The following is a 26958-nucleotide window of genomic DNA, read 5'->3' on the forward strand; positions in this document are numbered from 1 at the left end:
GTGTGTAAAGTTGTATTGTAAATAAGTCTGATCCTTTGGACTTTGTTATCACTTTCCATCCAAGGTAGCTGGAGTGTTTCACAAACACTATTGAAGTATGTTCTGGAACATCTCCCTCTGGGGGTAGGGAAGATTTATCAGGTGTGTTTGTTTTTGTTTTTTCACTAGTCAGGAATTAAGGGAAATTCAAGCCTGTAGTCCTTGTCTTCCTGAATTCGTAGTCATAGCCTATCTCAAAATGTTATATAAATTTTTGGCCTTCCAGGCTCGCATTTGATCCGTTGAGTGCTCTGTCTTCTCACAGCTTTGACTTTGATGCATGTAGAAGCATGTGGAAGTTTTCCTGGGTACCACAAAGCGGGCAGCAGAGGGGCCTCTGACTGAAAAAGGAAACTGACGTGGACGTTTTCTTTGGTGTCTCATGGTGTCTACCTGATTAAGCAAGAAAATGTGAATATTTATTGAAAAGCTGGGCTCCTAGATAACTTTATTTGAAGCCTGCAAGCTCTTAACAAACAATCCTGAAACAGAAATTGCTGGTTACCTGGTAACAGTCCTTCATGATTATAATGCAACAGGTATGCATGCATTATGCAACTTCACCCTGTTACATTCTGTGAAAAGGTGAGACTTGGGCTGGTACATGTCTTCTGCCTCTTTCTGACCCATTTTCTAGTTTTATCCTAGTAAGGACTGTTGCCAAGCCACAACTAGAAGAAAAGACGCTGCCCTGGCTTTCATAATAAGCCCCAACTAGTTTTAGAAGTAAAACAACAAAAGCAGGCTGTTTAACATTGACGTCATTTTATAAAAAGATAAACATATTCGCAATCCAGGAGGATAGCAAGTAGAAAATAATTATACAAAATTAAACTGTCGAGGGTTCTCTTGGATTCAGATATGTGAATATAAAAGTAAAGTCAGCCTCTTGCTTGCAGTGGCATTTATCAGCTGGAAGTTTCGCCCATTAAATCTTACTGTGGGGTAGCCTGTACTTCCCAGATGTTTCTTCAAAGTGGGAGGACATTTGTAAAATGTCTTTAGTGTATCTTTTTTTTTTTTTTTTTTCAGTTCAGGCTTTTTGCCCTAATCTTGCTGCCCTCTCACATACAGGCTGCACAGAGTTATGCCTGTGGATAATGCAGTATATTCCCAGTATGGCTGTACTGAATGTCAGCTTTTCTTAGAATTAAAAGGCTTGGGTACTCATGCTCTAACCTTTGCTGTGGCAAACAGAATAATAAATAGTACATGCTCCTCAGACGTGTGACAGAATGCTCCTTCATATTCACCTCCGTTTATCTGTATAAAATAGTAATATTGACATGGTGAACGCCAGTTAGAACAGGCCACAGAAGCCCATGCTTTTGGGAAGATTAGTGGGGAACTTTCTCTCAGAGAGGTCACTTCCTACTGCCCTGAAGTCACGTTGCTCCACGCTATGATCTCTCTGGCTTAAGACATAACTCAGTTGAGACCTCTAGGAAAAACATTGATTAAAGAAGTTTGGGGAAAATGGAAGGATCCTCTGGAGATTAGTATTAAAATCAGCACCAATCCACCCCCATGTGAGTTATTCAAGACGTTTTGCAGTGTATGCAAGTTCAGAATTAAATATACTGGTTTTTAAGTCTAATATTTGACATTTGACTCATTTAATGAGCAGCTTAAGCAGGTACTTAAGCACGAGTGTAACTTTATTCCATGTTTTAAAACATGGTTGGGCATAAATGTAATTATTGGAAGACTGGAGATAAATATCAGAAAAGATGCTTTTTTTTGAACATAAAAGTTACTCTTTAGGTCAAATGAAAATGTTTTCATGGAAATAACTCTCACAGAGAAATGGCTATTAAACGTATGTTTGGTTGTGCTATCCAACAGTTCCTATATAGGGCATTCCTCTTTCTCTGATTAAGGGTATAGAGCAAGGGGGGCATTGCTCAACAATTGATGATAAATGCTGGTTTTAATGATGACCAATGTATCACCACAGTGTTAATGTGTTAGATTAGATTTATGGTTATTCTTTCATTAAGGGCAATATTATTTCTTCTTTTGCCTGACATACTTTAACACTTGCTTTATTTGAAGGAAGGAACTTATATTGCCTGCTATTTCTCACATGCACAAACATTACCTTTTACCCACTGCTGTTAAGGACAAACTATGAGTAAATCACTCTGCTGAGAAATTAAGTATGCAATACATTTTCATGACAGTTTCAGTCTTGCATTTGTCACAAGTTTGAAATAACTTTTATGGGGAAGTAACTCAGGGAAGAAAAAGAAATGTTGAAAAATGCATGAATAAGTCAGGAAATTCAGCAAAAAGCACTACTTTGGCCTCCGAATCGTGTATTCCTTGAAGCTGTTTTTAGTGCCATTAATGTTGATATTAGTAAATCAATAATATTATTAAAATCCTTTTCAATTGCAATAATGGCATGTCTTTTAATGCAAGATGGCATTATGGTTCTGAATGGTAAGAAGAAAAGAGAGCAAAAAGTCTTAACAAGCCACCCAAGCTTAGCCTTTCTTTCTCTCCACCCAGAAGCTGCATCAACTTTTTATACTCTTAGTAATTTGACGCTACTGAATTTTCAGTGGCTTTTTGTTTGACTGTGTTAAAATTAGAAGCAGAAATCTCATTGCCTGAAAAAAAAAAAAAAGTATTCTCACTAAAAAATAATTTCTTTTGAAGTCCAGAATAGATGGTGGTGCAATAGAAAGAGCCATTCCTTTATCTAAGTTTTGAGGGCAGAACAAATAGAGCCTATGGCAAGGCTACGCGAAAACATGACCTTGGCTGAGCGGCATGATCCCGCCAGTGTGGCAACCCTTCATCTCTGGTGCAAAATGTTGACACTTGAGTCAAAGTACATTTTCATGACTGTACAAAATAACACATTATTTTAAGCAACGAAATGTCCCATTTAACTTTCGGAAAGAGATGCGCAGTAGGAAAGCAGTGTTTGCTTTACAATGAAGTAATGCAGTGCCAGGAAACCAGGACAGAAGCACTCCTGATAATTAAGAACAAATAAAACAGGACTATTAAAACCTTTTTTTTTTTTTTAAAAAAAAAAAAAAGTGTTTTTTTTTAATTAAAAAAAAAAAAAAGTGGTTTATAAAAAGTCAATAATAAGTCAGTAGTTTATAGAAAGTCAATAAGGCCCTCTCCAAACACTGTACTTGTAAAGCTGTATGAGTGACGTGGGAAGGGAAGTCCACTGATGTCTGTTTCAGAGACAGGTTTGGTGGCCCTAAATCTTTAAGACTTGGCTCTCAGCAGGTCAAACAGCCTTGTTTGGGACTGAGCTCTTTGGGAAGGGCCCAGAGCCACTCTCTGACCTGTGGTGAGAGTTCAGGCCAGCAAGGGGGCTGGAGCAGAGTAGTGCTGGGGTATCCCATATGCATGTAAATAAATCAGGAACTATCAGTCTAAATGGGTGTTTTACAGCTTCAGCTCTGGAGTGAGCTGAACTCTCTTACTCTTTGGGAAGGTCATTATGAGACACACACACACACAAAAAAAGGAAAACACTCATTTCATATTTGAGAATGTGATGGTGTGGTGGATGGTTGCCTGCAACACTCCTATTACAAAAGGGAGGGGGGAAAAAAAAGGTAGCGGTGGTTCCGTGTTGAAAATTTGTTGTTTAACCTTTAGACTTCACTGAAGCTTTCATGTTTCCATCTTTAGAGACACAAAGGCTGCCTTGCATGAGTGATGTAAAATACATGTGCATTAAAATACTAAGTCGTGCCAAACTAACTAGGGGTGAGAGTGGCATTCTTTCCAGTCTGACAAACTTTTCTGTTAGCTCTCTGGGGATCACAAATACAATGAACACCAGTACTAAAATAAAGTTACAAAGAAAAAAGGTTGGTTGGTTTGTTTGTTTGTTTTTTTCCACTTTAGCAAGTTTGTTTTTTTTTTGTCTTGTTTTTGTTTGTTTGTTTGTTCTTCAAGAAATCTGTTTTAAAAGAGCACCAGATTTTTAGGTATCCACAGGAGTATGAGAAATTGCTCTCCCAGGCATTACATGAAGAGCAATTTCTGTTTAATCCCTTCATTTAGCAGAGCTATATATGTGTCTGAGAAGAAGGAGATGGCTATATTTGGTCCTCACCTGCTTGGCCAGGTTATCAGTGGCATTTGATTAAATATCTCTTTTGTTTTGGTTTTTAATTATTGTATCCTTTCTCAAGTATATTCAGTGACTTCTGACCATGAAACAATATGTAAAACATAGACAAAACTTTGAGGGTATAAAAATATATAATTTGTTATTAAACCTGCTTGCCAAATGGGTAACTTCTTTCCTGGGTAGAAATCTAGACTGTATAGGAGATGCACTTTGGAATGACTTGTCTCTTCCTTATTGTGGACAACTGACTTGTTTTGCCAGGTTGCTGTGCCAGGTATGAAATTCTTTCTGCAAAGGTCCCTTTAACCAAAGAGGAAATATGGAGCATAAGTAAAGTGCAGGTGAACGTATAGCATATCTTAATGACAGCATTTCCTTTAGAAAGGATGTAATATGTGGTGGAAAGGGCTTCCTAGCAATACTAATAAACCCCCTTCAGTGCAAGGTGTTTTAAAAATGAGCAAGCAGTTGTTTTTTAATAAGCATAGTGTGAGTGATAGTGAGTAAGAGTCCTGCGTGGAAGGTTTTAAACCAACTTCTACCCTGTTTATTGTGTAATAGCAACTAATGATCACTTATGATTCATATCTTGTACATTCTTGCTTGCTTGCCTGTCTCTTCTATGTCACAGATCATGTGATGAGGTGTATAAAGGTTTAAAACCTTTCACACAATTTCTATTTCTTTCATTAAATTGTGCTTTTGTGCATAACATAAGCACAGCAGTGTATTATCTTACCAATACTTAAGACTTTCATAAAGTATTTTAATCAAAATAGAATCCTTGTGTGCTCTGTGAGTGCAGTAGGGCCATCTAACATCTCACTTGAGGGATTCAGAACTATTTGAAATAGCTGGTTCAAATCTGTTCATAATTTACACAGCTCTCATCTTCCGTCTTGCGTAGGTGTGTTGACAAAGGTGCATGAAGTTAGGGAAAGATGCTTCGAGTATGTTGTTGCTAATGATTGGGAAGGGGGAAATGGATAACCTGCTTTGCTCAGATGCAGATCTTTTAAAGTTAAAAGATTTTATGTTTTTTCAAAAGTCTCTGCTCCACGGAGGTTAGCTTGGATCTCTTCATCCCAGACGCAGCTACATATCCATGCTGCATATGTAAAAACATAAAGCACTTCAGGATAAAAGAGATTATACACAGCTGTAATCATTGTTAACTATGTGAAATTTTGAAATGTGGTAATCTAAATGAAATCGATATTTAGTTTCTGTCTTCTATAGCGTTTCTTTCTTCCTCATTCCCAACCCCCAGCTAATATTCTTAAAAGCTTTTTTCTCGTTCCTCACTTGGTTTGTGTGAACGGATAATGATTTTTTGTACAGATGTATAACACTTAAACTTGTGGAATAGTGATCATATCATAGTTGCTGTGAAAAAAAAAAGGAAGTGCATGAGATTTCAGAGTCTGGTGAATACTACTGCTACATATGGTCTGTTGTGGCTACTAGTTGGGAGTATGGATATAAGAAAGTTATTTGGGCTTTTTCAGTATCACAGTGCTTCTGTGACCTCAAAGTTACTTGCAAATCATGAGATAAGGAAAAGAGAGGATGTTTGCTGTGGATTTGACAACTGCCACTTGTACCTGAAACAGCATTTTGTGTTGTCATTTGAAGTTGTGCTGCTGCACAGAGATCCTGATGGCACTGCGGACTCTTCTCCACACACAGTTTATTTTTCATGTTTTGTGTGTGCCATTGAGACTTGCCCATGTTCAGTTTATAAGGTCAGCCCTTATGTCATAAACTTTCTTAATAAGTGCTGTATTAAAAAGAGTATTCTGCAAATTCTAAATAAGGAAATCAACTGAAGCCTATGAACTGTGAGGTAGTGGATGCTGTCGGAGGGGAGTCCGTCCCTGGAAGAGATTCTTACCCAAGCGCTCACTGCAGGTTGCCTTCTGGAAAGCAGCCCTGAGGGACCTTTCCACGTGTCTTCACTTTTCCTAGGCTGTCTGAAAGCTGTAACTGTTCCTCACAAAGACCCTCTGGGTGTACCTCAGTTCACAGGCAGCTTCTGCACTGCCTCGCGGGCTGCGGGCAGGAGCCTTTGGCCTGCTTCGCGCACCTCCACAGGCCCGCTCAGTTTGACAGCGCAGGAGGGCTCCCACAGCAGCAGCTGCCTGCAGCTCGAGCAGCCAAAGGGAGACTTGTGCAAATGGCACCACGGTTTCCAGCAGCAGCCACGATCTCGGTCTCCTCAGGGAGCTGCAGGAAACTGCCCAGTCACTGTTGTGTTACAGAGGCGCTGTAAGCCTTGGCAGACCACACTGAGTTGAGAAGCCGCTTCTCTTCCTTCCTCTCTGTGGTGTTTTGTGTTCCCCTTCAATCTATGTTTCAGGCTCCCTGCGGGCTGCCAGGGTGACGTGTGCTGTCACAGTGAGTGGGGCAGTCTTTTCTGTAGGGGATTCCAGCTGTCTCTGTACAACTTTCTGTATGCTGTAGCTGGGAGTTGGAGCGACGCAGAGGTAACCCCTGTGAGGTTTCTGCTCCGCTCGCTTGCTTGTGCTCCATCTGTCCGCCTTCCCGGTCTTCCCGATTCCTTGCCTCCTCCCTTCCCCCTGGATAGATTTGGTGTTCGTATTTGTGGAGCTGTTATAACATTGTCAGAGTTCAAAACAAGCCACAGTGAAGCCTGCCTCTGGCTATGCTCGCTGTAAGAGCACAGCGCTCACCTGGCTCCGGGCCAGCTGCAGCTCGTCTTGCTTCGCCAGCTTCCTTCTGACTCCAGCGCAAGCTGCAGAACGGGGGTGTGATTATTTGACCTCCTAGCTACAAAACCCACGGTGGTGGCCCTTTGGCTTTTATTCTGCGCTTAGAGAAGCTATTTCTAAACTGATAAATAAAATTCTGAAGCTGAGTTCATCTTACCCAGAGCATTTATGACTATTCTCTCATCCTCTGAATATGCTTCAAAATGATGAGCACCTTCAAAGCATGCCAGTGCCCCGGACCTCCCAGTTGATGTCAGTTACTGACTGCTCATGGTAAATTGCAGGGCTCTGGTGGAGTCCCAGACTTCTAAAGCAGCAGCAAAACAGTAGGGAAATGGGTGGTTTCCAGTGCCTGTGAAATGTTATTCTTTCTGTTTTTGTATGAAGTAATTTATGCAGCTTCCCGTCTTTTTTCTTCCTTTCTCCCAAACTTACTGTGCTCTTCAGACCCAATTAAAAGTCCTTTGGGGACAGATCGACCTCAGTGGCATTTCCTGTGTGCTTAGAGGAAGGCAAGTTTCCTGCTCTGAAGAGCTACAAGGGCTAAATGCCCTGTAAGTCCAGCCATTTGTTTGGTTGGAACGACTAGGTGAAATTTGTTTGTACCCCTTTTTATAACAGAATGGTCTAAAATTGACTTAATCCCCTACACCTTAAGCTTTAGCACATCAGCAACTCATCCTCGCCCTTGTGCCAGCACAGGCATGTGTGGCTGCAGGATGAGCCGGATCAGGGAGTTGATCTGTCTACAGACTGACCTGGCCACACAAGAAGTGGTTGCTTCAGACAGAGCAGTTGACCACTGAAATACTTTTTTGGCAGCAGAGCTCTGTGCCAGCCAGTTGCAACCCTTGATCTCATGCCTAAGATATGCATTCTCAAGTCTGCAGGTAACATACTTTTCTCTTCAGATCCATTCAATTTTATACAGATGTGACTTGCCACAGTCAGACCTGTGTCTTGGTCATTTCACACCTCTACATTTGAGCCAGATTGCAACGGCATCAAATCAGCTTTCAACAGCAACAGCGATACCAGGGAATTCTTAGCTGTATACATACAGCCATCGCTTCTTCTTTGGTTGAGAGACCTCAATATGTCTTTTTTTTTTTATTCTTAACCTTTACTAGGTAGGCAGGTTGTCTAATTCTTGAGCAGCAGACAGCGAAAGGCTCGGGTGGTTTCTCCTGGCAGAAATGCTTTGTTGTTGCTATGGGAATAGGCTGTGCACAGCCGCTGAGCTGGAGCGACTTCTGACTGTGTAGCAGTGGAACTGTTACACGTCTGTGAACACTGAGAAGTAAATCTGTTTCACTTTTATTATGTCTTTTATTTACTTCACTTTTATAATCACTTCTTTTTTTTTTTCAGACTGAATGTCTTGCTGTAAATGAACTGCAGAAACAAGACAGAGCTGCATACTAACTTTAATTTTTGTTTGTTTGTTTTTAGCTCCCAAGAAGATGAGCGGCCTATGTCACCCTTCTATGTGAGGTATTTACTCATTTATTTTAACGTATTTCTCTGAGCAGGATTGCCTTGTTATTAGAATTAAATATGCAGAGCGATTCCAGAAAGTCTGCACAGACTAATCAAACTGAAGGTTAATGTTAAGTTGATAACTATTGCTCAGCTAGTGGGATGACTGAGACTTCAGAGAGACAAAAATAATGTCCGCAGACTTTGTATTTAAAGGCAAGGTTAAAGTTTTTGTGCCAGTCTTGTCAATTCTTAATTAGAAGATGGGCTTTTGTTTCCTGTTCTCTTCATTTCATTAAGCAGTTTAGATGCCTGTTTTAAGTAGCTTATAATCTGTGGGCGCAGGAGAGATTTTTGCCACGAGCTTTGAGGAACTGGCATCATGTGCTGGTCAGAAAGAAACCAGAAACCAGATGGTGAGTCAGCAGCCCATCCAGCAACCGCTCCTCTGATGCAGCCCAGCCAGCCCAGAAAAGCAGGAGAGGGCCTGGGTCCAGAGTGTGCCTGCCCGGAGGGAATGGCAGCCTGACTGCATTTGAACAAATCGTGTTTCTTGTTTTGCCAGCTGGAGGGCAAAGTCACTGCTTATAAAAGTGGCCTAATTCTGTTGACATCAGTGAAAGTTTGCTCTGCTTACTTCAGTAGCCAACTCAGTCCCAGTGCTTTCATTTCTGTTTAGTGAAAGTCCAAGAGCCAGGGCAATTAACAGTGAAGGGATGTAGAGGAAGAACAGCCAGATATTATAATTGGGTTCTTCTAACTGGAGTTTAAACAAATAAAAAGTCCCTGCGGTGCTTTTTATGAGAGCAGTGAGATTGGTAATTCTTACAGTGACCTCTTATTTGTTAATTCTCTTGCATGTATTCCTTTTTATCTATGTAGCTTGGGCTCATTTGTGGAGATTTTTTTGTGACAGAAACTACAGAAAATGTGCATTTCATGAGTGCTCTTAATGTGGAGACTTGCATTAAAACTGCAGAAATGTGTGTCAGTGAACTGTTTATGGACTAGCCTGGTTGCATAGTATTGTCTGCCTTCCTGATAAAGCACCGTCATTCCCCGCAGTGTATTTGTGCAGAGCTTAATTAATCTGTGCTTCAGAAACTCCAAACCATCCAAGCAGGCTCTGCTTTTGCCTTTTGGAGATAATTTCCTAGCTGCACAGATCACTCTGTCACGTTTTACCCAGTTTAGATTCTCATCCTGACTTTCCACTGAGAATAGATCCCATATTTTTTTTTCCTTTCTTGCAGTATATGTCCTTCAGATATTTGTAGGCTTTCACTACATGTCCATCTGCCTTACTGCATAAAATTGTCCTCCTGATTTTTTTCCTGGATCATGGAAAAATGATCCAGGAAGGGATCTTTTCAACAGTCAAGAGTAATCAGAGATGGATAGTGAAGTGGCTAGTAAGAGCAGAAAGGGAGCAGCACACCTCGCAAGTGAGGCTTCAGGCCAAGCTCGCATCTTTTCTAACACTGCTGAGATGCAATTACTTGTAAATAAAGCTAGCAGCTTGCAAATTTTGCTTCTATCTACCACAAGTGAGAAATGTATACGCCTGAGGTGAGTTGCCAGGTGCAGTTAGTTTGGCAGGGTAGCCAGTTCTGTTTGGGCAATTCATGCTATAGAATAACTATAGAGTGACTTGAGAACTTGTGTGTATGGCATGGATTTTCTGTGCCACTTTGAATGTTGAATGATGGTCACATCTATTTGTGCTGCTACCAGCCACACTTACATAGTCTGAAATATTGTTCAAGTGTCATGAACAGGTGAATCAACTTCAAGTGAATCAGGAGAGTGTGTATAGAGCCGGAGTTAGGCCACTGCCCTGTTTATACAGTAACTTCATATAGATAATTATGCAATAATTTAATTAAGTGGAAACGAGCACAAATGCTCTTGTTCAAATGGTAACAATAACACAAATGCTTTAAGTCTTCAAGTCAGAACTGTCAGGATGCCACCAATACACTATTTTTTTTAAATTGCACTTTTTTAGGGTTCTGGATTGGTCTTTTGGTGTTCTGGTAGGTTTGATTTGGGGGGAGGGGAAGGTTGGTTGTTTTGGGGGGGGGCAGGGATAGGTAATTAACAAGTATAGAACTAATCATCACTCTTGCTCTGTAAGGATACAAAGAATCATTAAAGGCGCAAAAGTGGTAAATGAGGCAAAATGTGATCTAAGTTTATCAAGAGAGGTGATACAAGCACAATCAAATTATTTTTGAAAAGTCTTTCCATAGAGAGGAAGAAAAAAACTATATATCATCCAATTTGAGCAAAATGCTTTATATCATGCCATCTGTATAGAGAAAAAGGCCTTAATCTAAGAACATAAAGATGGGCAGGGAAGGGTTCAGATCTATAGGTCTTTTTCCTACAAGAGGAAAGAGATTGCTTGTGGAGTTCCTTAAGTGTGCTGGAATATTTTTTTTTCTTTAATAGTTACTGGTGTAAAACAAACAAACAAACAAACATGGTGATGAATTTCACTTAAAGCAGAAATTTGTGGATGTATAAAGTACATTTTTACAGTAGACTTGGGGGAGGTAGGAATACCCTTTTACAAGACTCAGATGAGGCCCCATAAGATTTCAGTAATTTGTGTTCAAATGGTGTTAGGTTTGTAAAGATGGTTAAAAAGCAAGCAAAAACTGTTACAAAATGGAGAAAAGAGCAGGGAGGGCCTATTTACCATAAGAAACAAACTAGAGTGCATGTATTTCACCTGTATTTTAGACAAAGAGAAGGATTGTTTTCTTAACTTTGTGAGGAAAAAAAATTGATACAATCAGGCAATTAATAAATTTAGGCAAGTAATGAGAAATTTTGTAGCTGAATCCTTCTCTTACTAGGCATTTGGACGATGAGGTGGGTTTGATCAGCGTGCAAGGTGGTTTTCTCTGAGTTCTGTGGTTTTATTCATTCCCTGACTGTTGAGCAGGTTTGTCCTTTCCTTTTCTGTATTCCCTGGTAAGACAATTTGTTTACTCAGCTATACTTAGTACCAGGCAAGGAGATTTCTGCTGTGTTGAAAGAAGAGGAAAACCTTGCTGGATGATTGATTGTTCTAGGGAGTTGTGCCTGAAGGGCATCTATGTTCCAAAAGTTTTGTAATGAAGCCTTGTGGGAAAGGGAGTTGAGAGAGTTATATAAGGAGCCGTGTTACGGATTTTTTAATTCTGTTAGAAAAATCTGAATGCCAGCTATACTGAGTAATCTGTACTGAGAAGCAGTGTGCAGTTTCAGGTAATTAAACAGCATCTGGCAAAGGCGATTAATTCCCTGTGAGCACACTTTTGCTCAACATGTGCAATGAGTTTTTAAAAGACAGAGAATCTACAGGCATTCTTTGTGCTCGAGGATCTGCTTTAGATTTGATATGAGTCACGTAGATGGTTCCAGAGTAGTTTCCTAATAAGTATAACCTGAGATAAGCCAGAGTGATATTAAAGGGGAAAAGGACAGAAGCTTTGATGTATTATGGAGCTTTCTTGTTGATATGTAAAGCATTAAACTGGAATTGGGATGAGAGCTGATGTCACAAGCAGTGTCAAAATTGCATTTGATACCCTCAAGTTCAGGGCAAGGCATTGACATAAAACAGTTTCACCTGTTTTAGTACTTCTTTTCTCTGGCAGTACTAATATCCTGTTAGAAGCATTTAATGCAGCTGCCTGTTTACCCTTTTAACAGTTGTTGTATGAGACAACAACTTTTACATAATACAAGTCAAGCATTGGTGGTGTATTGGGTGAGATGTTTTACTGTATTTGCTCTCAGGTCCATTTTCTGAAGAAACAGAAACAACTAGTTGTAGATCTAGTGTCTGCTCAGAAAGGTGCTTGACTTCCTTTTGAGTGCTTCCTTGTTGGCTGAACATGCAGTAAGAGGTCCTAAAGCCCGCGGGAGTGCAGGGCCCTCTTACAAATTGTTATGTTATGGGATGCATGTTCCTGTCCATCACATAAACCTTGGCTGAAAATAGTTACAAGGCTGCTAGGGTCCCCTTGTTCTTATTGCCCAGCTACCTTGCAGATTTCAGGCTAAGGGGTCTCTGTCATTAGGTGGAGCTCTGGGAAACGGAGAGTCCTGATTCCATGCTGTTAATTAGGACTGTCTCACTAAGTACCCTTTATATTCAGGGGGAGAAGGTGATCTGTTCCATTTCAAATCAGGAGCATAATTTGGAGGCTGTGAATGGCCCCCAGAGGAATGTTTTCATTGTCTGGAGTGGATCCTGCACAGGCACAGTGGTCTAAATTTGCAAAACAGAATTGGGTGGTGTGCATGAAAACCCTTCAGGGTTGTCTCTGCTTCAGGCAGTAGGTGTCAGTGTGCACCCATCATAAAGGGCAATTCCAGTGTACATGAAAACAGCAGGAATACTGAAGAAAACAAGGCAGTCGCTTTTAGTGGGATGAATTTTCTGCATAGTAAACAAATAGCATCAAATATACCATATTTAAAGGAAAGATAATTGGATCCAAGCTTGAAAAAGTGTGAAGATGCTGAAAAAAACTTTGAAAGCATTGTCTTCTGTGTGATGGAATATCCCAGGAAATAAGAACGCATCTCTTTATTTTTGAACTCATTATTTTCGTACTTTACACGATCTTTTTCTTTGGGGAATGTATGTCAGATGAAGTGGTTGTCTTAAGACAGATCCCACATAAATCAGCAACATTGCATGTCACTGTAAGCAACAGTTGTGGAGAGTAAACAGTTCTTACACAGTATTGGTATCTGTGAAAAAAAAAATCCTGGGTCATGTTGGAATTCTGTATTAGGGAGGGTTCAGAAATTTCTCACCTGAAATGTCAAAGTAATTTAAAAATCATTGTCTGCTTTGCTGGAGTGGCGATATGTTAAAAGTGTGTATCTACTTAGGCTCTCTTCTCATTGTGCTCGACTTTATTTAAAAAGCAAAACCAAAATATTTTGGCTTCCTCAATATGGCAAATGGATTTTAAGTAAATCTCAGCAATGAGTCGCCTTAGTTCCAGATTGCAAATACAGCTTATGATTTAGGCAGTTAAGTATGTCCAGCAATTAATTCATTGACTTCATAAATGAAAACCCAATCTGGGAAAATACTATGCCAGTAAGTCAGTTTGTTCTGGTTGATTTATACTGTGTTCTTTTAATACTTGAATGCTGATAGATTTTGCTCAACAGGGCCTTGAATGGAAAAAAAAAAAAAAAAAAAACAGAAGAGAGGTTTTGATGCCCAACTCAATTATTTGCTGTTGCCCAGTACAGACTAAGCAGGGTGCAAGTATTGCATGAGGTAATTCTACAGTGCATATCTTCAAGCTTACAGGTTACTAGCTGGGGTAGCAGGGGAAATGTAATGTGCTTAAAGCTGGCAGAAAATACAACCTTTCCATACATGAGATTGAAACAACATGGAAGCAGAGGTAATATAAGAGAGAATTATGTGTGAAACGAGACATTATTCAGAGGGGGCACATATGAAAGAGTGTGAGAGTAGCAAAATGCTTTAGTAAACAGGTCAGAAAACTTTGAGGAGTGCCAGAGATCAGACTTCCCAAAAGGAAAAGCGTGGGGGTCAAAAAAAGTTTATAGCACTTAAAACATCTTTGTGCAATGATGCAGGTTTTGTGGCTGGCTCTCTGAAAGTAAAAGTCTCCAGCACTGGAAAACTCTCCTGCTGCTTTCTGTTGCAGGCAGAAGAAGGAGAACCTTTAATTTATATCAAAAGTTGACATTTCTCAGTGTGTTCACCAGCAGCTGCATAACTTAATAATCTAGCTGTGGAGATAATTGACTGTACGTATCAGTGAAATCAAGCAGACGTGAGGAGAAAGTAATTAACCGAAGCAGAACATGATTTCACATTGTCCAGATGATTTAATGAACAAAGCAGCCATTCTGAGGCAGCTTGCTCCACAGTAGGGCATGCCAAGAGGGCTCTTTTGGGCATGGCTTGCTTTGCCTGCTCTGGGAAGCATAAATTCAATGATGGAGTGACTGTTGCCACCCAAGAAGTTTGGAAAACCCCTCAGGATGCATCCCACATGCCTGATTGCCCTTCTGAAACTCTTACAGAGCCATGCCTTTTCCTGAGCTTGCCAACACACTCAAGCACATCTACCTCCATCTCTGGGCATGCTAGAATCCAAAATCCTCAGTGTAACTCTCTTCTCCCCACCATTTTTTAAAGTGAACTTTGTCAATGCAGAAGAAAAAAAAAATGGTGCAGAGTAAAAAAACTGATTTATCAATGCATTTTAATTAAGCTTCGGAATGAAATGACAAGAAAAGCTAATGATTGTGCAATCAATAGAAACTTAGTGTATCTGGAAAAACTTATATAAAAGATCCCCATATTACTGAGAGAGAGAGAATAAAAGAGCGTTAAAATATCACAGGGCTAAGAATAAAGTCATATTGAATTTATAAGGAAGCAGCATCTAGAACAGAAGTATAATAAAAAGAGAATGACAGCTTCATTTGTTGTTATGTTGGCATGTGGCTATGTAAATCATTCCTTCCTATTTATTGGTACTTTGAAAATCACCATATTATGGGCTCTCTGACATGATATAGTTTGAGTAGTGTTCTTCTACATACCACAAAGTAATTGTTGTGCAGCTATGTGCTATTGTAAATTAACGATGTTAATAGACTTAAAACTAAGTTGATGGTAGCAAAGCACACAGTTAACTGAGAATTAGGCAGCTACAGAATGTACTTGGGAATTACAAACATTTTCGACATCTTATTTAGGTATTTTTGCAGCATTGTCTTTAGTTTCTTCTCCTAACTACTTTTTGTATTAAGAAGCTACTGCGTGTTTTCAATAATGATATGAGTGGTTTGCAGATAGAGACTGTTGGCCCTGAATACCACTCATGGGGATAACAGCATGAGCTCTCTCACATATAGTATCTGGCCTTTCATTAGGTTTGTGTGAAATGTGAGCTTGCATTTTCACACAGTTATTAATTCTGCTAGAAATAGAAGGAAGAGCTATTTCCTGAGATTTTCTGTCCTGTATGATGGGTAGATATACCTTCGTCTTAAGATTGTTTGGATTCTAGTCTTCTGAAAACATTCCCATCTCCTCCTCCCTTACCACTTTCCTGACATGAAAATAGAGAAAAATGATGTGATATGAAAGACATCCACACTCAATATGGAATGCATGTAAAAACTATGGAAAGTTGATACAGGATTAACTTACTCCCACACGGCAGTATAGAATCACAGAATATCCCGAGTTGGAAGGCACCCACAAGGATCATCGAGTCCAACTCCTGGCACCACACACAACTACCCCAAAATTCAGAGCTATGACTAAGAGCACAGTCTAAATGCTCCTTAAACTCCGACAGGCTCGGTGCCGTGACTGCGTCCCTGGGGAGCCTGTTCCAGTGCGCAACAGCCCTCTCAGTGAAGAACCTCTTCCTGCTGTCCAGCCCGACCCTCCCCTGTCACAGCCTGACCCCATTCCCTTGGGTCCTGTCACTGGCCCAGTGCCCTCAGCCACTCCTCATATGTCTTCCCCTCTAGGGAAGGGCCTCTAGGCCCTTCACCATCTTTGCAGCCCTCCTCTGGACACTTTCCAACAGTTTCACATCCTTTTTTACTGTGGTGCCCAGAACTGCACACAGTGCTCGAGGTGAGGCCACACCAACGCAGAGTAGCCATAGGATGAATTGTATCTTATAATGTGGGTTAGCCTGCAGCTTGCTTGTTAATCCATCTCCCATGAGAGACCAGATCATTTAAAAAACAAAAATAAAAAAAAATCAGGCTTGGAAGAGGCCAAAGTTTATGTAGATAAGCAGGAAAGCAAATAGGATGCTTGAAATGTGCACTTCAAATTGTAAATCCATGCAATAGTTAATAGTCAGGAGAGTGAATATGGGAAGAAAGAGATCTTGCAATTCTTTTCTCTGCATGTAGGTTGCATGTCCATAATAATAAGCGTTCATAATAATGAGTACAGCAATTTGATACTTGTTTGTGTGTCTTCCATTCATGAACTCATCTGAATGACACAGCTACTTGGGTGTTGTGTAGGTAATGTGGAATAGGCTGGCAAATACGTGACTGCTTTCATGCTGTGCCACAGCTCCAGGGGACTGTGTCTGGCCTAGAGATCGGCACAGAGTGAAGGAAGGCCTGAAAGGGATGAGTGTGGTAGGGTGCATGGGTTTATCCAAACCACGGTGAACGTACTGGCTCAGCCAAAGAAAGCAGAAGTGTATGTGAGTGATCTGAAGCTGGGTATTTGTGAGGAGTATTTGTCACTGAACAGAACTGAACAGAGAGTAAGGTTGTTTTTAAACAGACCCATCGTGATCCTTAATTTACCCTTCCCATTCTCTATTGCCTGCCTTCCACCAAAAGTGACCCTGAAAAGCAGTGGAGCCACAGAGTAGTCATCATCTGGGTGTCGCTGCTTCTTAGCTGGCATCAGATCTGTACGGTCAAGAACTAAACATTCAAGGGAAGCGAGAGAGGAAGCAGGGTATTTAAGGGAAGCTGGCTGTTACTGGTTCTTCCGCATTGAACCAGTTTGTGAGAAACTCACGAGGATTGAAAGCAGTGAGTGACTGTTTTGGCAGAAAGCACGTTTGCATTCAGCATGTCTCATAACCTATCCACGCTGTTCACTTTTCTGGAATTTATCAGCCAGTCACACTACTGATTCTTCTGCTGATACAGGAAGAAAGCCAAAGGAACCTTCTAGGCCTGTAATGTGTTTGCCTTAATTAATGAAGATCACAGGGGTGATGGTCATGAAGTGTCACCTTATCTGCAAAGCCGAGTCGGCAGTGGAGAAGAGGGGCAGGACGGGACTTGGCTCGGCCAGGCTGACTCTGGCCCTGTGCAGAGGGAGGAGAGCTGTGACAGCTGTGCAAGGCAGCACGTCAGCTTGTTCAGAAGGGTTTTAAGCAGCAAGCAGTGACAATTAAGAGTCATGCGAGCTCTTCAGAGTCCGAAAACAGACTGAGAGTGAAAAGGAAAAGAAGAGATCATGCATTTTATTTTAAAAAATGTAAAACATGAACGTGAATGTCAGAGAGCTGCAGGAGGAGAACTGTGAATAGCCCATTTTTCCTTTCCTTTCCTGTCACTTTAATATTTACAGATTCTTAAATTTTAAGTCCCCTTTCATATGTTTTCAAGTCAGCCTCAAAAGTCAATTTTTTTCTGTGATGAGGCTAAAACAACTGACATACAGCTGCAGAAAGCTCTTAAGAAAGCAAAAACTCTGCTATATGCTGAAGTTGAAATACTTTCCATTTAGTTCTTGGCCTACTGCTGGGAAATGACAGGCAAAGTAATCCTTGAGGATATTGGCATTGTCAGTATGTGCCACGTCACTGTGGGAATAAAAATTCCTTAAGGGGAAAACTTGTGGCATGTTCATGCAGTTGTTGTTGAGACAGCCTCACACCTTTAAATTGTTTCTTAGTGCTGCAAAGAACACATGTTTTGAGACATTATTGCAATATGTAGGCCTAACTTTCTCTTCTTTTTCTTTTACACAGCTCCCATGTATCACAAGTCAGTAGTAACATGCCTGCTACAGGAGAGTAAGTGTCTCTTTTACTATTTTGTATGTACAGTGTTGGTATCTTGAAGTTTTTAAAGTATTGCTGGTCTCTGATTTCTCCTTAATGGTCGTTCTTACACAAGCAAAAAGGACATTGTTTCCCAACCCAAAGCATCTGCAATGATTATAAATTACTTCCTCCTGCAAAATTTGCAGGTCCTTGGTTCTTTCTGTGCATGTGATGTTTTGGTTAGGCTGATCCTGCATATTTAGAGAAACTGTTCATGTTGTGCTCTTGCTCTTGTTTGCACCCTGTCCCATCCCAGTGGAGAACAGGGCTTGATCCCATTACAGTAAGTGCTGTGCCAGCGATAGCAGCAGAGCTGGCTCCCCTACAGAGCTGAAAGTTTCCATAGGCTGGTGAGTTTGCAGAGCTGATTCTTGTCAATACATGAAGCACAGACATGCTCGCCAAGTTAAACCATACGTTTTTTTGCAGTTGCTAAGACCTTCTGACATTTTGGTAACTGCAGTATCAGCAGAACTATAGCAACTTAGCAACAACTTTCATAAATTCTCTGGAGAAGTCAGGCAAGGTAAAGGTATACATACTTACTGCTACTCAGTTAAAAATTAAGCAGCAAATCTTGCAAATAACATTTTTAAGTATGGAAAAAGCACTACAAGTTATACTGGGGCCTTGATCAGCTGTGTTTAGAAAAACTCATTCTTCATTGCAAGAAACATGGATGGGGCAGGGAAATGTGTTTCCAAAAGATCTTTTAGGAGAAAAAAAAAAAAAAGTATTTAGATTTTGTCTACAAAAAGTTCATCTGGTTAAGGAAGAAAGGAAATATTACAAGAAAATATGAGTACCATAATGAAGCAGATCAGATTGTGTTGAAAGTTCAAGTAGCCTCGCAGCTTTAACTGATGGAACTGCAGAGGCTCCTATGTTGTCACTTGTGTGGAAGATCCCTTAGTGCCAGTGGGCATGAGCTCTATCGAGAGAGAACATCAAGAAGTGACTGCAGGTGGTGGCACAATAACAGTGCAAAACCAGCATGAGCTCAGAACCAGATCCGTGTTTGGTCACTGGGTTAAATGTGTGGTTTTGCAGTATGAGTTTACAGTGAGGTACTGTTTACGTGCTCTCATCCCCCTGTGAGACAGCAGTGAATCACCTTCTTGCAGATGATCCATTGCCTTACTGAACGTGGATTGCACCATAGACTTGACCAGCATCAGCATGGTTGGGTCGCAAAAAAGGATTTTGTCAGGGCAAGGGATGTTGAAGTGGAGGGTGAAAGTTAGACTCCAAAGTTGCAGTAAATAAAAGCAGTTGTTTTACAACAGAAGGTTCAGGCAGCCCTAAAAATAAACAAAGGCAACATGAACTGGGTAAGCTCAGCTCTTCTGAGGAACCTGAACATCAAGTTAACTGAAGATTTTGGCTTAGCTCTTTGCAAATGTCTTGGACCCTAGTACATTTTATACTGTCTTGCCATTCATAAAAAAACATAACCCCCCAATATGCAGCCTTTATTGTTGCAGAGAGGGAGCTCCACAAAATCTTTGAGCTCAATTGACCTTATTTTTCGGCTTGACAGGTATTTAGAGAAGACAATCCGCTCAGCCGTGGAGCAGCATCTCTTTGATGTTCATTGCTCAGGCGGCCAGAGTTCAGAGGACTCTGAATCGGGAACATCATCAGCCTCTTCTAATGTGTCTGCCAGGCAGAGGAGGCGACATCACAAAGAGCAGGAGGAAGCCCGGAGAAACAGAGACATGTACGATCCTGATTTCTTTGTTTTGGAAAGTATATTTGATTAAGTGTACCCTAGTTATGTCTTCTATCTAGGCACTGCGTGGTAGTTCTGATATGAACAGAAGCTTTGTTGCATCAGCTAGAGCTGTGAAATGTGGAGTTTTGTAGAGCTAACTGAGGAGGCCAGAGTATGATAAGAAGTAAGCTAAAGCAGTATAGTAGAGTTCCTAATGAATTTGGAATTGTTTCATTACAGTATTTGTTGTATTAGTGGAAATCCCCAAGCAATTGGCCCTAGAGTCAGTAACTTCCTGCAAGATAAAAACATTTTTTTTAGATGCTTTTCTGAATTCAAAATGAGACCAAGTTCTCCTTTCGTATGTGTAGGTATAGCTTATAATCAGGTTTATTGAGGAGCCCTGGGAGTTCATCTGAAACTAGAAATCATTCTTTTGATTAATCAGATCCTAAGATTTTTTTTATCCACCATTAGAGAAACATTAAATGTGACTTAATGGTGAGTTTCATTAAATCAAAGAGTAAAAATAATACCTATTTTTCCTTTCATACTGCTATACCTGTGGCATATATTGTGTGGCACAGATGGGGTACAAACCACCACAGCTTTAAAAAACATATGCCCAAGACATAGCTATCTTTAGGAATTATAACTAAAGATTTTGCAAGCCCATCATAATTAGTGCTTAGACATACATCTAACTTTAAACACTGTGATAATTCTTGTAAAGAATGTCTGTACTTGACTGTAGTATTGGATTGGTAGGACTTCAGGGTAGTTTCTGAAATACAGATCTAGGCTCTTATTCTTTCCTGGATGCTGAATTCCACAAATCCTATTGGATCTGCACTTTCCTATACCAAGCCACTTTTGCATAGATGCATGACCTTCAGTACCTCACCCGAATATTGTAGTTGTGCTATTTTCCAAAATGTGTCAGTTTAAAAAAATAATAATAATCCATAGCTACAAAATAAATTTAAAAAAAAGCATTTCCATAGCGAATGAAAATATCCTGTGATTATGGACTGGGAAATTAGCAGTTGCAAGTCACTCGAGTACCTGGCAGTAGCTCTGAAGTAGTTTTTCTTGTTTAGTAGCCCTGCTGACAGGCTTTGCAGGTAAGTAGGTCAGAGACTGGCTAGTGTACGTGTTTGGAAGCATATAGTACTGCAGGGGTTTTTTTTCAACATTGCGTTACAGAGCTGCCTTTAGTGCACTCTAGCCTATCTTGACGCAGTTGTTCACGTACAGTCCCTAAAGCGTGAGCCAAGGATTTATAACATACTGGAAGTTTTGAATGCTGGCTGGGGTTCAGATTGTTTTCCCTGGTTCCCTTAGGTCAGATTGCTGAAACTCCTGTGGGTGAATTGTCAAAATTCAGAATTCCTTTCAGAACTAGTAGTTTTTTGTTTTGTTTTGTTGGTTTTTTTTCCCCTCTTTGGTTGTCAGTGACTTCATCTCCTTGCCTTGTGATGGATCACAAGAGGATTTGTAATGTCACAAGATGGGACTGTAGCATTAATACAGCCAGTGTTAATACAAGAGCGTTCATCACAAAAATACATACATGAACTCCTAGGCTTCGCAGACTACATGATCTACAGACTATATGGAAGTAATTGGTCTGCTCAGGGGATTATAAAAACTTACAGAAAAGCAAGTGTATTATCTTAGAAGTTTGATCATAGACATATAATACAACGTACAACAGATCCATCTATTGTATCTCTCTTCCAGTGACCAACCCTAGAGATTTGAGATCTAGAAAATCACTGGAACTTACACATTTTGGTTTTGATCTGAACATTTTGTCATGCTGGCCCCGTCCAGATACTGCAGAGTAACTGTTTTTTTATTACACTACTGCAAGTTCAGAGAAATTGTGCTGCTGCCTGTGAAAGCAGGCTTTAGAGTCGCACAGCACTGCATAAGGCTGCTGCACATACAGAAGTTAGTAAATGTTCCAGTTTTGATGTCAGGTGTGAGCAGTCTTTAGCCCCTGGAGGGATAGGGTTGGTAAAGAATGAGATGCATTGTGTTTCTTCTATTTCCTTAACGTAGTGGTGTGTTTTGTATGTGTCTGTTCATTATTGCATGAAGTAGAGGGAAGACTACTGAAAAGCTTGTGACGACAAAACTGCATGCTGATAGATCCAGCAGGATAATTGTACAGGGGAAGATAAGCCATGTGCGAAGCTTCTGGAAAACACACACAAACCCAGCTAGCTCAGGGAGACCCCGATAGCATATCACATGATGACTTCAAGGTAGCTGTCCCATCTGCTTCCTGACGCAGCAGAATAGTCTTCTGTCCTAGCAGTTGTGTTGCTGTTGCAGAGATGCCTTCCCTTTTCTTATTTGGCAATTATGCAAGATAGAATCAAGCATTTGGCTGAAGCTCTTGTGTTTGAGAATGAGTAAAGAGGGCTGATTATATGGTGTCATGGACCAAAGGAGATCCTTGGACCACAGCTGTGAATCAGTTTCCTAAATCAAAAGCACATGTCTCAAAGGAAAATATGTAGCATATTCTTTATAAAAATACTACAGACAACCAGCAGCTAGTCCAGCTTCCATTTGAAGTCCATGTGATTCTCCATGAATCGAGTCCCAAATGTTGACCCTGACAGCTTTCTCACTGGAGGTGTATACACCTGGCTTTCACTCCTCGATGGGATTTAGTGTTTCACAGAGTACGTTGTTTGCTGTACTAGGAAGAACCAGAGAGACCTGTTTCATAGGGCGTAGAAAATGTTGCCGGAACTGCGCCAGTCAGCATAATACATTTCTCTATTGCTACCCTAAATGTAGCGGGAGAGTGTTTTAAACGCTGTCACTTTTTGTTTTAGGGAAGTCATCGACAAGGAGAACATTCCCTCTGGCTTCAGCAATCTTGAAGACTGTATTCTAACTGCTCAAGAAGTAGAAAAACTACAAGACAACTCTGGATATCTTAGTGAAAGGAATAAACCCAAACGGCAGAAATCCAGCACCAAACTTTCCGAGCTTAATGACAACCAAGACAGTCCTGTGGTAAGCTGCCATGCTGTACTATTTGACACCTAGTATTAGGATGGGAAAAAATCTTTTTTATTTTGGTGCACATCTGGTTCCCTCCGGTAGCCACTTACAGTAAAGGCATACACGACTCTTCTGGATTGTGGGTAACACTGGATTCTGCACTTGTAACCTTTGTGAAAGGTCATCTGAGAAGCTATTTTTCCATTATTATCCTCTTACTCCACCACAGTCATTTTTCTCTTTCCACAACCTTTTGCTAATGTCTTCTGAACTTAGAAAAATATTTTGGAAAGAGAAAAAGGATGGAATTCTTTTTCGCAGTCTTTCAAAACTCTTGTGAGGAGATTGGAACCTCAGATGTAGGATCATATGCTTATGTTGAGTTTATTTTGATTATTCGTGCTAAGTTCTGAAACCATAGGTCACAAATAACTGCTTGATAATAAGACGATAAAGGTTTTTTTATGTCTTTTTCCTACCGTCTGTGTGTTACTGTCATGTTTGCAGTTTGCAAAACACTTTGAAGTGCATTGGTCTAAAAGATCATCCCTCCAGCTACCTTTTACTGGGAAGGTACCATGTATGTATTGCACAGCTACTAGTAACGGTGAAAGCTGTGTGAAAAGCCTAGCCTTCTGAGCTATAGAGCATCTCCTTCAGTAAACTCTATTAAGTTTGACTCTGCTCTGGGTTCCTTCTTAATGTGACATTGTGTTGTGACTAATTTTATTTAGGTTACAAAATTGCAATGATCTTATGCTTTACCCTGTGCAGAGATCCTAGAGAGAGACAGATTTAGCTTCTCTTTGTGATAAAGAGATGGCAAGGTGCCAAGAATTGTAGACTCTGCTTAGATTTAGCACTTAGTAGCCGACTGATACGTGATACTTCATGAAAGAGCACAGTCTGATAGCCACACTCTCACTTTGTGCCTTTGCTTGTCTTAAAAATGTTCTTGGAGGCAGCATCCTCAAACTTACCTGTCTCCACTGGACTTCTCTCTGCCCCTCATTTTTGGATCATTTTTGAATTTTGGAGGGACAAAGGCTGAAAGGAACATAAAAGGAACAAACTCCACATACAGAGCACTTTGAACAAGATGATCATCCTGTGAGTGTGGTCCTTGCTGGCTTTGCTGGAAGTGTTGCAGTGGGATTGTCAAATGGGAACATTGTTATGAAACAGCTTGAGAAGAACACAGTGTTACTCTATGAAGAGCAAAGACTGCTCTTTAAGCTTTCATGAATGCATTTATTTAATATTTACATTTCAGAGGCTGCCAGGAGCATGCAGTGTGTGTGGTGGCTTAGCTTTCTTCTGGCTATGTCTTTATGCTTCAAATAATAACCCAAGCTGGACTACTTACTTGGGTATAAAAGGACGTAACCTGCATTTACTAACAGTGCTTTCTCACCTAAACAAGTTTGTGATGTTGCAGCTTCTTCCTCACCTTTTTTTGAATTTTAGTCTTCCTGCTCAAAGCCTGAAAGAGTATGTAGGACAGTGTGCGGAAGCTCTCCTCTTAGCTGTCTAAATGCATCTGACTCAAAAGCGTTAAGTCAGTTGTAGAGAAACTGTCAGTTCTGCTGGTTCTGAGCAAACCGACCAGGAAGCATTTAAAGCTTGTAACTGCCCTTCAGAGCCACAAGTAGACAGGTATCACTAGGACTTGAAGCATCGCATCGAGCAAGGCTGGAATAGGCTGAGCTGTCTGACCGTACAGGGCTGGAGGTGTAGCAGGTGAGAGAGGGCTGTGACCAACCCAAGAAGTCTGTGGCGTGAGGTTTCCTGGGCCAAGCCACGAACCACACTGTGCGCTGCTCACTTCCTTCCTCCTGGTTAAGGGGGACTTGCCCAAATGCCAAGATAGAAAAGCTCCGGGTCTTGTGCCCAAAGTGGCAACTTTCATTTTCCTAATCTTGACCTCTGGTGTCATGTGTACTTTGCTTTATTTCTTTAAGAATTGTTGCAACAGTGCACCTAACAATGACATTGAGGCAATTTTGAAGCTTATTTCCGATATGAAAAAACTCAGTACCAACCCAAACAGATGATGGCATCCTTTACTTCTGCTTGCTTTTTTTTTTTTTTTTTTTTGTAAATGCTGTATGATTGAGTCACAGTCAGCAGAAAGACAGAGAAACAGAAGTATTAGATACAAATATAGTGTGTGTGACAGGGTTTTGTTAAAAGAAAAAAAGTGTTCTGACTAATTCAAATTAAGAATTTGATTTTCCTGTGTATTTCACCTGCACTAAGCTACAACAAGTGCTACTCCCCATATGTGCAGCAAGCACATCACACAGTTTGTGTGCCCGGAGGGACAGTTCTATGTCCTCATTCTTCAGCACCTTAAAAATACCAGAATAGATCAGAAAAACACCTCTTAGCTTGCAGACCAAGTCCAAGCAGGCAGAAGGCTTCATTGTTGACTTTGAAAACTGTTCCTGTAAGTGTGCAACCAGAGGTATAAGACCCCTGTATCCATCAAAGATATATCAGAGTTTGGCTTGTCTTCACAATTCTTTCTCAGGCTCTCACCGGACAACAGCATTAATGTTGCTGTTGATAGCCAAATCAAATTTCAGAACAGGTGGTCATCATCAGCTGAATTTCTTGCCCTCCATTCATATTAGCAGAGCTTAACATTACCTCTGTGCATATAGCAGTCTCTTTATACTCCTAACATCTTCTGTCTGCCTGAGAAGAGACTATGAAAGGTTTTGGCAAAGAAGAGGGTGTATTATTGAAGATGAGCATAAGGAGTGCTGCCAGGAGGATGCTGTGAATTTTGGTACCTGCTCTTACAGGACTTTTACACATGACAGAATTGTTCTCTTGCTTAGTGTATCAGTCTGTAAAATGGGAACTGTAGGAGTACTGTGCAGCATTATTCTGCCAGGCATTTTGAAGTCATATGATGAAAGAGACAAAGGAAGCAGCGAGCAGTTATTTTTGTTGCAGGCTTTTTGGTTATACGTATACAACAGGCAGTAGTCTGATTGTTGGCTTGTTTCTCAAAGTCCTGTTGGATATTTCTATGTGTGATCTGTTTAATGGCCTGCAGCTTGAATCTATTTCTCTCATGTATCTTACTGCTTTAATGTTTACTGTATTACAGACTATGGAAAGCTTTAGCTCATCCAGACCTATAGACAGAACAGAACCTGATGACATGGAAGTTTTGTCTGAAGAAAGGTGATTTTTATTATTATTATTATTATATGTACATTTTCCCTGTGGTTGTAGCACAGCATAAGAGATCTTCCACCACAGAGTATGAGAGTATGTTTAATTCTGCTGCAGACCAGCATTGCCTGCCATGTTAGCTTCAAGGTAGAACTGTATGGAGGTCCTGCTTATGTCGTGTGGGCTCTGCCCAGCACTGTATGCCACCAAGTCTCTTCTCCCAACTTATGAGGAATGGTACTGAAAGCACTGGTGGTTCAGACTTGAAAAGAAGTCAGCTCTAGATGCCTGAAACTGCACACTCCACTCAGGGACTGCAGAGCAACAGATGCCTGTCACACCTGGTCTTTGGGCTGGGAGTCCAGCCTATTGGACTTCACTATACTGTATAGATCCACTCTGCTCCCCTGATACCACACTTTCTCTCCACAACTATGTTGCTTGTTGGGAGAGGTGTGTTTCTTTGGATTAAAGGCACGAAATTAAATGTCACTGTATTTCTCACAAATGGCTCCCAAGAAGAAGCAAAATAGGTAGCTTAGCAGCTCAAAGTGCTGCAACCCAGTGTTCCTTTATTTACTGGAATGCATTAAGTGTACAGCATCTAAAAACCTGCCTGTGGGGGAGACTGTTTTGTTTTTGTTACAAGACAAGTCTGTTTTTATATTTGTAATATGTTGGTTTGTGTTTTTTTTTTTCTGTTTTGTAGCAAAGAAAGTGAAAGCGGTGAGGTTATTTGCAAGCACTCTCAGGTTGGTAATTTTTTTTTCACATTTCAGTTTTGTGGGCTCTGAATTGTCTTGTTACTGAGCAGAAACAAGTAGCTAGGCATGTCATTTTGTACTCCCAATGAAACGTTATTGCTTCCAGAGAAATAGCATTTGCTTTTTCTTTCCCTCTCCTCTCCTCTCTGTTTACATAATTTAGGGAGCCTCTTAACCATTGATGAGTCTGAAAGCATCTGCCTCAGTCCCTTCAATTCCCCCTTGCCAAAAAGAGGAGCATCACTGAAGTTAAGCGCTTTGATTTGAATGCTACTGAGTTACAATC

The 26958-nt window shown here is 40.6% G+C and overlaps 1 protein-coding gene across 4 annotated transcripts in view; it reads left to right on the forward strand.

Moving 5' to 3' along the window:
* FAM13A (family with sequence similarity 13 member A) overlaps positions 1–26958 on the forward strand; it is a 127685-nt gene that overhangs the window by 68111 nt on the left and 32616 nt on the right. For 3 of the 4 annotated variants that reach the window (XM_084286695.1, XM_084286696.1, XM_084286698.1), the window contains 6 exons: positions 8338–8379; positions 17904–17948; positions 19519–19698; positions 22548–22731; positions 25841–25917; positions 26618–26660. In XM_084286695.1, the coding sequence (XP_084142821.1) occupies positions 8338–8379; positions 17904–17948; positions 19519–19698; positions 22548–22731; positions 25841–25917; positions 26618–26660 (571 nt within the window). The remainder of the gene's footprint in view (positions 1–8337; positions 8380–17903; positions 17949–19518; positions 19699–22547; positions 22732–25840; positions 25918–26617; positions 26661–26958) is intronic. The other variant, XM_084286697.1, reaches the window with a different exon arrangement.

The sequence above is a fragment of the Netta rufina genome (assembly GCF_964035555.1).
Source record: "Netta rufina genome assembly, chromosome: 4".
Lineage (NCBI taxonomy): Eukaryota > Metazoa > Chordata > Aves > Anseriformes > Anatidae > Netta > Netta rufina.